This window comes from Grampus griseus (genome assembly GCF_964374135.1).
Source record: "Grampus griseus genome assembly, chromosome: 10".
Lineage (NCBI taxonomy): Eukaryota > Metazoa > Chordata > Mammalia > Artiodactyla > Delphinidae > Grampus > Grampus griseus.
In genome coordinates, this window is record NC_139004.1 from 57,438,511 (window position 1) to 57,452,550 (window position 14,040).

General features: G+C 37.1%; 1 protein-coding gene across 5 annotated transcripts in view; it reads right to left on the reverse strand.

Moving 5' to 3' along the window:
* TCAIM (T cell activation inhibitor, mitochondrial) overlaps positions 1-14,040 on the reverse strand; it is a 37,807-nt gene that overhangs the window by 20,798 nt on the left and 2,969 nt on the right. For all 5 annotated transcript variants that reach the window (XR_014297378.1, XM_082664727.1, XM_082664726.1 and 2 more), the window contains exons 2-5: positions 11,067-11,139; positions 9,652-9,787; positions 6,735-6,888; positions 3,552-3,804 (exon numbers count right to left, since the gene is read on the reverse strand). Coding sequence is in view for 4 of the 5 variants with exons in the window: in XM_082664726.1 (XP_082520852.1) it covers positions 3,552-3,804; positions 6,735-6,888; positions 9,652-9,787; positions 11,067-11,139 (616 nt within the window). In the remaining variant the exon portion in view is untranslated. The remainder of the gene's footprint in view (positions 1-3,551; positions 3,805-6,734; positions 6,889-9,651; positions 9,788-11,066; positions 11,140-14,040) is intronic.

The following is a 14,040-nucleotide window of genomic DNA, read 5'->3' on the forward strand; positions in this document are numbered from 1 at the left end:
TATCTCAGTAGTTAACAGAATAGCATTTCAATGGTCTTTCTATAGTTCAATGACATGTTTTTTTCAGTGGGATAGACATTACATATGGGATCATTCTGTTTAGATACAAATGGATCCTGTTGTCTCCTTGCAAACACAAATTCTATAAATACAATATATTTTAGTTATAAAATTATTTGATAATCGGGGAATATATGCAAAATATGGAAATACTAAAAGCTACAACACAAAGTAGCATTTTCTAATTTTTTTAGGCTGGCATATTCTTTTTATTATAGTATATAATTAGAAAACCTTACATATTAAACATTTCATTATAGTGTTTTTATCACTATAAAGTGATTTTACAGTAAGATAAAGCACAATTTGCTGAGAAATTGAAAATTACACAGCATGTCCTAAAATGTACATTGAAATGTAACTGCCAGATATAAGAAGAAAATAGATTAAATGGAGCTTTTATGACCTGATAATTCTTCTACGTTGTGTTTTCAAAAACTCAACTAATTTATTTTCATAATTTCTGTGATTTATTTCAGCCTGCATGTCTCTGCGGAAACATAAGGAAAATTATTTGAAAGTTTACACTAAATAGAACTGTTATATTTTCTCTTTTTAACATTACATTCTGAAATATTAGAAATAACATGCTTTCAAGATTAATTTTTTTTTTTTTTTTTTTTTTTTTTTTTGCGGTACGCGGGCCTCTCTCTGCTATGGTCTCTCCCGCTGTGGAGCACAGGCTCCGGACGCGCAGGCTCAGCGGCCACGGCCCGCGGGCCCAGCTGCTCCGCGGCACGCGGGACCCTCCCGGACCGGGGCACGAACCCGCGTCCCCTGCATTGGCAGGCAGACTCTCAACAACTGCGCCACCAGGGAAGCCCCAAGATTAAATTTTGATCAGGTGAATGCAATTTGTAAACCAGGTGAAGATCAGCTGGATGTAAATTGCAGAATTATTTTTATGCTCCCTCTGAACTGTGTAATTCAGCATGTGCTCCTTATGCGTCCTCTCCTATAACTACAGATATAATAAAGATGAGGTAAACAATACAAGAATGAAAATAAAAACAAACCGGATATGGCCAAAATGACCATGGTGGTGAATAAGTTTTGTCTCAGTTACAGCCCCTAAATCTCCTGACTATGGGACAGTCATTCCATTCATATGGTTTGAAACCTGTCAAATGGTTCAACGATTTTATAATTATTTGCAAAATAATAACAAATTAAAAAAACTAGGACTTCTCTGGTGGTCCGGTGGTTAAGACTCCACACTTCCAATGCAGGGGGCTTGGGTTCGATCCCTGGTTGGGGAACTAAGATTCCACGTCCCACGTGGCGTGGCCAAATAAAAAATTAATAACTGAAACAAGAAACTGATACAAACTGGCTTTGATGACATAAGCTCCTGGAATCCTTACTGGGAAAAACTAACATAAAACAAAACCTTGAACAAACCCTCATCAGGGTTCCTGCAAACTGGGCAACATCCATATTTGGGAAAAGGTCAAGATTGGAAAGGGGTGCTGGGCCTGTGTGAACACACTGGACCAGGGAGACCAGGTTAGGTTATGGAAATAAGAGATATGAAATCTTCCAAATTCATACAACTGTTGTAACCGGGGCACCGGCCCTCTAAGGCATGATGGTAAAGGCAACAGATTTTTTTTGGCAGCATTTATTGGATACTGTAATTTACCCAAAGGGCCCAAAGAGCAGCATGTATTCCTTTTCTTGCCTTTTTCAGTGTAGAGCTGTCCTCTCCTATCCTACCCAGCCTAGACCCTCTGCTCTAAAATTATACCTAATAAGCTAAACTCAAACTCTATGAGGTGTGATGATCTGGTTCAGGTAAGTCAATAACATATCAATGTTCAAGAAATATAACCCAAGGACCTCCGATACAAGCATCAAAAACTAAACAAAACAGAAATCTCTAACCGGTCGATTTTAGAAGAGAAGCTTTGAGTAGGAAGATTTAAGGTGATACCAGTCAACTCTCAATATTCTCTAGCCCAAGAAAAATATATGGAAGTAAAAGATATGAAACAGCATTACACCAAGAACCAGCCACAACCCTATTCCAGCTCTTCTGTAAGAAACTCTAAATACTGTCTGTTTCATTTAGGATAATTCAATATTAATTTTAAATCACAGTTTTAAAGCGAATGCAAGATCTCTCATAAACAAGGCTAAAACGTGTAATGCTTTATTGTTGTTAATTTCATTTGTCAAAGCTAAGAAAACAAAGGTTCTACCTGGCTATGAATGGATTTACTTCATTGTTTGACAAGATACATAGCTATTGACAACTGAATTTGGATAATAATGATCAATAAATTAGACAGTTATATTTCTACTGATTTCAATTTCTAAAACAGTGGTCTATTTAATTTATGTTGCTATGTTCCTTAAGAGTAGGCAAATCAAAATGACATGTTTTGAGCTTGTGCTGGTAACTGTCAACATGAGAGCTTGAATTTAAAACAAAGTATCCCTCTGGAGGAAATGAAGAATTCATAGTAACACAACTCATGTACACTCAGAAAATTTCCTTAACACAATGTATCTCTTGCTAAAAACAGCAGATACTTTAAGTCAACAGTAATGAAACTAACAGAGGCAATGTTTTAAAAAAAATGGTCCTCTACATTCATTGCTGAGTCACTTCTACTGCTACCATCTGTATTAAGCTACTTTACATTTCCATATTAAACCTTGAGTTCTCCACACCCAGCCTCCAGCACTTCACATTCACACGTTTCCAACAATTCTTTAATTCAGTGAAATAAAAACGCTGGTTGGGTTTTATGAATCTACGAAGCAGATTAGTAGAAAGATGATTAAAACATGTTCCCTACTCTTAAAAATGCATTATCTAGTAACATGTAATATAATATAATGTGAGAGTGCTTACTTTTATTGAAGACTGAAGAATTTTATTGGATGAACTACATACAAATAAGGAAATTATAAATACTCAGCTTGGACAAGGAACCAATGGAATAGCACTTATCTTGGTGAATTGGCTTTTCCCAGTTCCAGTCTGTTTTCGTTGTTCGCCAGCTGACTAACTCTGAGTTCTGGGTCCTTGGGACAATCTCTTCATGATGGCTACACATCTAGCTCCAGACCAAAATTGTACCCTGTGAAACACTCAACTGAACCACAGACTAATTGCTGAATTTCTTTAATATGTTATTCTAAAGCCTCTTGACTTAAGGTCCAACAACTCTCATTGTTACTTTTATACCCTGACTTATCCAATCCCACTTTTTTTCTATACCAAAAGGTAGGTCAGACATTCCGAAGGTTTTGTTCATCGGGACACACTGTGAGATCGTTAGAGCAATGGGTATAGGCAAAAGTTTCATGGGCTGGATCCCAGTGCATGCAAGGCTGAGACCCTCTCTTCTAGCTCATGTTTTTTTTGGGTTTCCTTTTGGCTGCATTGGGTATTTGTTGCTGCATGTGGGCTTTTCTCTAGTCGAGGCGAGTGGGGGCTACTAACTACAAATAAGTTCAGTTAAATAAAAACTCTTACGTACGTTAGGGTTGTTTCCATTCTCCAGACTTGCTCGAGGTCTTCATCAGGGTCCTTGAATCCAGTAAAGGAGTAGTAAGACTTGTCCCATTTGATGGGCCTGTCAGATATCCTTGTGGCCTCTTTGAGAGGCTGGGAGTGCACATTAGTATTCAAGCTTTGGATATGTTCAATAGATAAACTGCAGGAGTTGAGAATATATAACACTGTGCTTAGCAGATCTCTGGTGTGCAAAGTAAATTTGACTGCTCGAAATCCTAGAGAATATAATTCCCCCAAACAGTTAATACAGATGATTATTTGCTTTACTTGAAAAACATTTCTTTTCATACAACATTTATAGAATCAAAATCTTTAGAACACTCCATTACTCATTAAAATTCATCCTATTGGAAAATCATCTGTAAATGGAAAACTACATCCCTTCTCCAAAACTGTACCACACTACCTCCATCTTCATGAAGTCCTCTGTCAGCTCCCGTTTCTAGTTTGGCGCCAGTGACCAAACCCACCCCAGCTCAAGAAGGGGATTGAGAATATTTTCAATGCTGGTCATAAATTTGGTCTCTACAGTCTAAGGGATGGAAAAGCTCTCCTATGAGCAAGTGTCCACCAGAGAGGGTGTCTAGCACTAAAGAGAAGGGGGAGGGTGGAGGTAGGGGGAGGGTGGGGCAGGCTGCCCTGCGACAGTGGTTCAAGGAGGGGGGCCAATCCAGTCTCAGGGGTCACAGAAACCCATCTCAAATTTTCTCTACGGTTGAAAGAGACTGTCCTCATACTCCCCCATCCAACTAGCTAGGGACACAATATTTTCAGAAGTGACTCAAAGTTCCCTAATTTTTTAAAAGTTAGCACTTCACAATCTGACTTTAATGCAAGTAGTCCCTGGGCTCAGGGTAGTAATCTAACTTACGTCAACAGTAGGAAATCTACTGGTTCCCCTGCACCTTTACTGGGTATTAAACATGGCGCTAGTTGAATTTACATAACTTTTCAATGAACACTCTCACCAGTGCCATTATTATCTCTCTTTTGAAATGTGAAGAAGCAGAGGTTCAAGGAGGTTAAGAAGTGTGAAGTGAGGGCTGAAATCTGAGCTGCCAGCAAGCCAAGCGTTTTCCCCATTATAACATGCTGACTCTTTTTTTGGAAAAATTTTTAAAATTAGTTTTGAAAATTATACAAGGGTTATATAAGTACATCCTTCTTGTAAAATTATATATACAAAGTAAAAGTCTCCTGTTGACAGGCACACAACCTCACACTTGCACTAGATGTAACCCTATTAACATTTAGGTACACAAGCATTGAGACCTGCACTGCCTAATACGGTAGCTACCAGCCATATGTGGCTATTTATGGGTAAAATTAAATTGATTGAAATTAAATACAATTTAAAATTCAGTTCCTGGTCATACTAGCCCCACTTCAAGTGGTCAGTAGCCACATGGGGCTAGTGCCAGCTGTACCAGACAGCGCTCATACAGAACAGTTACCTCTCCACAGAAAGTTCTCTTGGACAGCACTGCTCTAGACCTTTTCTATGTGCTTTGTGTGTATGTTATATATGACATATACGCTTTTGTGTCTGCATGAACACACACCCACAGTGTGATTTGTTCCTTTTTAACATATAAACTGCACCATTCTGGATCTATTACTTTGAACTTGCTTTTGTTATTTAACCTTGGTGACTCTTCCATTATCTGTATGTATACATCATTCTCTTTCTTTTTAGTAGCTCTATACTAATCCACATAATTAATGTAGCACAATTTATTTAACACTGCCAAAACTGATGACTATAAAAGTTCTTTTTAGTTTTTCACCATTCCACAGAAGGCCGAAATGTGTTTTCTTGTCTTTGCCACGGATGAAAGTCATTGCAATATAAATCATTCACAGAGATACCTACTATGCCAGCCACATAGATTTACAAAATGTAGAACATGCAAACTAAGAAAGATCTTTTCGTTGAATCATTGACGGTAAAGTGAGAAATACTGGTAGGAAAATTGTTCTAGTCAGTGAAAGAGGAAAGGAAAATGCAAATTCCTGCAACTGAGGTTAGGAAAAAATAGTTTATCCTCAGAAGAGGTAAGTCAAGGAATAAATCTCAGTTTCTCTCTTAATTTATCAATTCCATTAATTGTTTAATCCAAGGTAAGGGCTGCTATATAGTGTGGAATGCCTGTACCAGATTGGATATATCCTTTATTGGAAAATATTACCTAATTAATTTAGTTTGCATTTGATTACTGAGGCTAAACGTTTTTGTATCTTATTGGCTATATATGTGTATTATTTACTGAACTGCCGAGACATCGTGTTTGCCCATTTTTGCAACCAGGCTGCTCTGTTTTCTTTTTGACTCCTAAGAACTACTTATATACTAACATTATCTTTTTGTCACTTATGCTGTATGTTTTCTCCCATTTTTAATTTATTTTTTTATAATCTATTTTCATTTAATAAATGGTTCAAAGTTAACCATTAACTGAAAGTGGAGGATTTTTCTCTTTACTCAGCCAGAGCTGACGACAGCTATTTGTTTTAGCATTTGTTCACAGAAAGCTCTTAGTAAATCTTTAAACTGTTTTAAAGTTCATTCTAAAAATAAAGTTATTTCCTCAAGGATCATGAAAAGCATGGACAGACCCACATTCATCCTTAGTTTAAAGGATCACTGGATCATGGCTAAAGCAGTGACAAAGGATAAAACAGAAGGCTGTACAGGAAGACTGATCAGATTTTAGAAACAGCATGAGGCTGGAGTAAAAGGGCTCAAGACCCCTATTCTGTCTCCATGGTCCTGGGACATTACTAAGTTACAATTGGGCAAATACTACCTTCCTCACAGGGTACTTTGGGGACTAAATTAGAGAATGTAAGCTATATTTTTTAAAGATATAAATTGTTATATAGACATTTAATACTTAAAACAGCACTGAAATAGGAAGGGGACAAATAGGAACACTTCAGTTTTCTAGTCAGAAAAGTTTAAACATAAAAAATGGCTCATCAAACACATGCAGCCAGGAACAGAATCTAACTCCAGGAAAACATGCAATTAAATGATATTATTTTCTATGACAAGGCTTCAACCCGAAGGTCTTCTAGCAACGTTAGACAGATTTGACACATCACACCAAGCCTGCAAGGGACTCACGAGAAGTAAGAAACGTACCGGAAGTGCTGAAGTGTTCCTGGCCATCAGAGGAGTTCTGGTCTGTTTCTCTTACATAAAACATAAGCTGGGTTGGTTTCAAAGACTTGAAGCCTGGTTTCTGGAGGTTTTCTAAGTAGGCACTTAATCTCTTAAGAGAATTTTCATTGACTTCCTGGAAAACAATATTAAGAGGCATTTATACACAAAATAGAACAAGGAAACGTCAGAAATTATATCCCGACCTTTTAAACACATTATTGAGTATATTAAAGAATTTAGTATTTTAAAATGGTGGGATTTCATAGCTCCTCAGTACAGGATAAAATTGGATCCACCCCTTACAACATGGAACTCCATAGGGATGAGATGTGTAAAAAAAAAAAAATGTGGCCACGTAAGTACTAGAAGAAAACATGGCTGAGTTTCTTTATAACTTAGATGTGGAAAAAGCCTAACTATGGCTGAATATCCCAGGTAATGAATGATTGATAAATCCAATTACATAAAAAAATTTAAAAACTTAATATAGCACAGGGAACTATATTCAATATCCTGTGATGAACCAGGATAATGGAAAAGAATATAAATACATATATATGTATAACAATCACTGTGCTGTACAGCAGAAATTAACACATTGTAAATCAACTATACTTCCATTAAAAAAAAAACTTAAGAAAAGAACACATAAAAAACCAACCCCCCCCCCCCACCCACACACACACTAAGCAGTCTACAGACAAAAACCGAGTAGAAGAAAATATGTGCAAGTTCTTTCTTTTCTTTTTCTTTTTTGGCCGCCCTGTGCAGCTTGCGGGATCTTACTTCCCCGACCAGGGATTGAACCCAGGCCCACCGCAGTGAAAGCACCAAGTCCTAACCACTGGACCACCAGGGAATTCCCCAATTTGCAAGTTATTTCATAGCAAAGAGCTAATTTCTCTCTATATAATGGGCTCTTAAAATGCCCTTTCAGAGATTGGTTGAATTATGGTATCTTCATTCAATGGAGTGCTACACAACCAAAAGGAAAAAAAAGGGAAAGAATATGACACAGACGGTATTTAGGAATGTACACAGAGTGATCTCTAGGATGTACTGTTAAGTGAAAAAAGAAATGTCTTTTAGTGAAGGAACAGTTCCAAGAAATGGCATAAATAATAACTGTGCTTCTTATCCCTATAGGTCTCTTCTCAGAAACACAGTGTGATCTGAAATTAGGAACAGTTTGTTTGTTTTTGTTTGTTGAATTTAGTACAATATACCGCTCTCAGCTATATTGTGTTGGGGGTTTGATGATTCACTAGAAGGATTTACAGAACTCAGAAAAGCTGTTATACTCACAGTTACAGTTTATAACAGCAAAAGGATACAGATTAACATCAGCAAAGGGAAAAGGCATGTAAGGTGGAGTCCCGTAGGGACCAAGCGCAAGGTTCCAGTTGTTCTCTCCCAGGGGAGTTGTACAGACAGTGCTTAAGCCCCCAGCAAGGATATGTGACAACACATGAGAAGTGCTGCCAACCAAGGAAGCTCATCCAAGCCTTGGGGGCCAGGGCTTTTACTGGGGCACTACGTGCCCACATGACTGACCATAGCTATTCAGTCTCCAGCCTCCCCAGAGGGCCTCAGACATGAGAAAACAGGCATTCACCGTAAAATACATTGTTAGCATAAACTATCTGGTGTGGCCCAAGGCCCCGGCACACAAAAACATTCTTATCAGGCCAGGATATCCCAGGGGCTCAGAGCTCATCTCCCAGGAGGCAGTGAAGGGCCAGCACTGAAGCCTGGCATTTCTTTGCAACAAAGCAACCCAAGCCTGCTGAGTTCACCTTTTATAGCACACAGAAGTTTTAGTAAAAAAAAAAAAAGGTACACTTGTAGAGGAGGGAAACCAGTCACCTAGTACTAAGCTTAATTTTTCCTCACACGTTGGATTTAAAAACTTTACATTATTAAACATTAAATTAAATTGTGTTAATTTATGACATCCCCAATAATTTGTATTAAATTATTACATCTCCAAGGTAGTATTTTTCTGTTGATTCAATTTACTAATTACTTAAAAAGGATATGACTTCGAATAGCCTATATATATATATATATATATATATATATATATATATATCAACTATCATAAACAGAATATTTTCCTAAAGCAAAGAAGCAAAACTGATTTATCTTCCATGGCAAGTAGAAAAAAGCAATACAGGAAATTCCCTGGCGGTCCAGTGGTTAGGACTCCTCGCTTAGTTGGGGAACTAAGATCGTGCAGGCCGCAAGGCATGCCCCCCCACCCCCAAAAAAGGGGGAGAAGCAACACAATAGTGTTCTAATTTTCAAGAGTTTTAAATTCCTTTTCATGTTAAACCAGGTGTCAATGTTAAGGAAGATAAAAGGAACCAATGAAATTATTCCAAAGCATCTGGCTTTGTAATATATTATCTAACATTAAAAAATAGTGACCTTCCTAACTAAGTTCATCATGAGTTTGTATTCCTTGAGAAGACATTAACTGATGATATAGGGAAGTGGACCAGCAGCATGCAACATAAGGAAAAACTATTTGGGCACTGAAAAACCCTCCTTGCATCAACCTTAAAAAAAAGGACTGATTAGGGTATCAGAGCCCTTAAATTTTCCTTCAAACCCTCAATTTTACTTTCAAACCTGGTACAGAAAATATGATTACTAATACTCTAAGGAGTTTACATGATATCTTTATTGCCTGCATAAAACATGACAGCTTTCATTTAGAAAAAACAATAGTTTTAGTTTCAATTTTCAGTATCTATAGTTCAAAGCACTGATTATTCCACCGTGACAAAACAACCCCAATTTATAGAACTCTCTGTATCATACTGTAGCAAAGGTAAATAAACTAAACAAAAACATAGACTAAATGTTAAAAAGTAAAAAAATAATTGTTTACCCTTTCCTTGGGGTGCTGTCCAAAGAAATCTGGATGTACAGCAAAATAGAATGGCCTCAAGGCATTGACTGCTTCAGCTCCTGATAAAGCTCTTGAGTAGAGAAACCAGTATGGAAATATCTTTCCTGGACATAACCTTTTTAAAAGATATGGATTTATTATTCACCAGAGCACTGACATGGACACAAATCCCCCGTGTATAAAGTGACAGTAGCATTAAGATTATTGTGTATGGAAAATACCGTAGAAATAAGACAGAAACCAAAGTGTAAAATTTTGTGGGTTTTTGAAATCTACAAAAGTTTTGAAAGCAGTGAGTCCCACATGATTTCTTTTTCTTTTTTTAAAATTTACTTTTTTGGGGCTGCACTGGGTCTTAGTTGTGGCACGCGGGATCTTTCGTTGTGGTGCACAGGCTCCAGAGTACACAGGCTCAGTAGTTGCGGCGCGCAGGCCCTAGAGCACAAGTGGGCTTCAGTAGTTGCGGCGCATGGGCTCAGTAGTTGCGGCATGTGGGCTTAGTTGCTCCGTGGCATGTGGGATCTTCCCGGACCAGGGATTGAACCCGTGTCCCCTGCATTGGCAGGCGGATTCTTAACCACTCCGCCACCAGGGAAGTCCCAAGACATTCCTTTTAACAATGACTATTTACTAAGACATTCATGTACATAATAGTTAATTAAAAGTACTAATTATTGCCAAATATGTTTTAGAAATCTAAAACTTCACATGTCATTTTTATGGAACAGATCCAATTTTATTTTGGTTATATACTTTGAGCCAAATAAACACTTTATTTATCTCTTTTGACTGGGCTACCAAGAAGCCAGAATGAAATTTGATGTTTGAATAATTGTCTCATCAGTTCTATTTTTTTAACAAATGATCTTTCTCTAGAGGGTATCTGGTCTCCATTTTGATTACCCTATATGTGCCTATTACTGTGCCAATTAAATTTTACTGAACTCCTTAAATCCTTTCTTGAAGTAGATAGGGTTTAGACTATCTACTCTTTACTACATAAATAGCAAATATGATAGTCAAATGACCTTACTATACAATTTAAATGTAACGTGGTTTTCTATATGATGGCAATAGACTTGAGGGCAACATGGTAATAAGAACTGTGCTAAGGACAAACTTTATCTTTTTTTCCTCTTAAACTTTTCACACTGAACTATTTTGAAAGATGGTATTCTTTTCACCTTCTACTCTGAATGGACTCTTGGGAGAATGGACATGGATGTTCACATGAATTTTCTGTTTCTTTTTTTATTCCTGCCCTCCACCATATTATCCACAAAATAGTTAGAATTTGATAAATTATAATAAATTGAAATTAGCTAAACACCTAACAGATTCCACACCCCTCCACCCCAACAAATACTAATAACAGATGGAACCGCAAAGCTTACCTTCTCACAGGTCTCAGGTGGCAAAACATTTCTGAATATATATGTAGGTCAACTTCCAGGCATCCATTAATCACTTAAAAAGTTAAGCAGATACCAGTAATGAACAAGTGGAATTTGAAATTAAAAACACATTACCATTTACATTAGCACCCCCCAAAATGAAATACTTAGTTATAAATCTGACAAAATATGTACAAGATCTGTATGAGGAAAACTGTAAAACTCTGATGAAAGAAATCAAAGAAGAATTAAATAAATGGAGAGATATTCCATGTTCATGGATAGGAAGACTTGATATTGTCAAGATGTCAATTCTTTCCAACTTGATCTACAGAGTCAATGCAATCCCAATCAAAATCCCAGTAAGTTATTTTATGGAAATCAACAAACTCATTCTAAAGTTTATATGTAGAGGCAAAAGACTCAGAATAGCCAACTCAATACCAAAGAAGAATAAAGTTGGAGGACTGACACTACTGGACTTCAAGACTTACTGTAAAGTTACAGTAATCAAGACAGTGTGGTACTGGTGAAAGAACAGACAAATAGATCAATGGGACAGAATAGAGAGCCCAGAAATAGACCTACAAAAATATAGCCAACTTATCTTTGACAAGGAGCAAAGGCAATACTATGGAGCAACAATAATCTTTTCAACAAATGGTACAGGAACAACTGGACATCTACATGCAAAAATGTTAATCTAGTCACAGACCTTACACCCTTCATAAAAGTTAACTCAAAATGGATCAAAGACCTAAATGTAAAACAAAAATACTATAAAATTCCTAGAAGAGTACCTAGGAGAAAACCTAGATGACCTAAGGTATGTCAGTGACTTTTTAGATACAACACCAGACACATGATCCATGAAGGCAAAGAATTGATATACTGAATTTCATTAAAATTAAAAATTTTGCTCTGCAAAAGACAATGTAGAGAGAACAAGAGGACAAGCCACAGACTGGGAGAAAATATTTGTAAAAGATACACATATCTGACAAAGGACTGCTATCCAAAATATACAAAAAACATTTGAAACTCAACAATAAGAAAACGGACAACCTGATTAAAAAAGGGAGCCAAACACCTGAACAGACACCTCCTGCAAGAAGATATACAGATGGCGAATAAGCATATGAAAGTACGCTCTACATCATAGGTCATCAGGGAAATGCAAATTAAAACTATGAGATACTGCAACACACCTATTAGAATGGCCAAATCCAAAACACCAACAACACCAAATGCTGGTGAGGATGTGGAGCACCAGGAACTCTCGTTCATTGCTAGTGGGAATGCAAAATGATACAGCCACTTTGGAAGACAGTTTGGGGCTTTCTTACAAAACTAAACATACTCTTACCATATGATCCAGCAACTACCCTCCTCAGTATTTACCCAAATGAACTGAAAACTTGTCTACACACAAACCTGCACACGGATGTTTATTGTGGCTTTATTCTTAATTGCCAAAACTTGGAAGCAACCAAGATATCCTTCAGTAGGTGAGTGGATAAAACTGTAGTACATCCGGCCAACTGAATATTATTCATTGCCAAAAAGAAATGAGCTATCAAGCCATGAAGAGACATTGAGGAAATTTAAATGCATATTACCCAGCAAAAGAAGCCAATCTGGAAAGATTATATACTGTATGATTCCAGCTCTATGACATTCTGGAAAAGGCAAAACTATGGTGATAGTAAAAAGATCAGTGGTTGCCAGGGGTTGGGGGAGAGGGAGGGATGAATAGGTGGAGCACAGAGGATTTTTAGGACAGTGAAACTCTCTGTATAATAATACTACAATGGTAGGTACATGGCATTATACATTTGTCCAAACCCGTGGAATGTACAACACCAAGAGTGAACCCTAATGTAAACTATGGACTTTGGGCAAGAATGAAGTGTCGATTTAAGTTCATCGATTGTGACAAATGTACAACTCAGGTGTGGGAGGCTGTGTGTGGGGAGGGGGTATGTGGGAACTCGTACTTTGGTCAGTTTTGCTGTGAACCTAAAACTGCTCTAAAAAATAAAACTTATTTTTTTAAAAGGTTAAGCAGATAAAAGGGGGAACATGATTTGAATCACATGGACTTTTCCAATAATTTAGAGCTTCAGCAAGAATTTCAACTATACTATAGTCTCCATGTCAACTGACCAAGTGATTTTAAAAATTCTATGAGCAACCTGTCTTGAAATGCCATATTATTCACATGATAATCACCACGTAAAAAATCCTTTCTTCCCCCGGCTTATGAAGCTCTGAGCCTGTGGAAGAGTGTATTTGCTCAAAACAAACCACCACGTGGCTCAAGTCCTATTCTGTCAAATCTTAAGAACTAAAAAGTTTAAAAAATTTTTTCATAATGCAGTTAATATACCTGAACCAAGGTAATGAAGGAAAACTGCCATTAACAGGATAATAGAAAGATGTATTTAAAAGACAATTCAAGAATTACCTATTTAAAAAGTGCATTTGCAAACAACAGTGGGTGCTTCCATTCATTTTCTGGTGGACTGGTGTGGCAAGACCCTCTTGGATACAGAATGTGTTTATAGGTATTCATTTAAATGTTTAAAAACGTGATTTTTATTTAACCCTTCACCTTGCTATTTTGTTTGAGACAAATACGGATACCAGAAATACTCCTACCATTTGGAAAATTTCTGAGATTAAATGGAGATACAATGAGGAAGAAAGAACCATTTTGACTAAAGTTTCAGTGCTGCCCATGACCGACTGAATTCTCACTAAACGTCATTATGAAGTAACTGAACAATCTCGACTTAGTAAGACAGAACAGGTACAAGCCTCCAAGCTTGCAAAGAAGAGACCAGAAGAATATACATATCCAATCCAGCACTGGCTCTCTTTAGGTGGTAGGATAGGAAGCCCTTTACTTTTTTTTATTTCCTAGTTTATTTACAATGAGCACGCGAAGTATGCTCTTAAAAAAAAAAAAAAT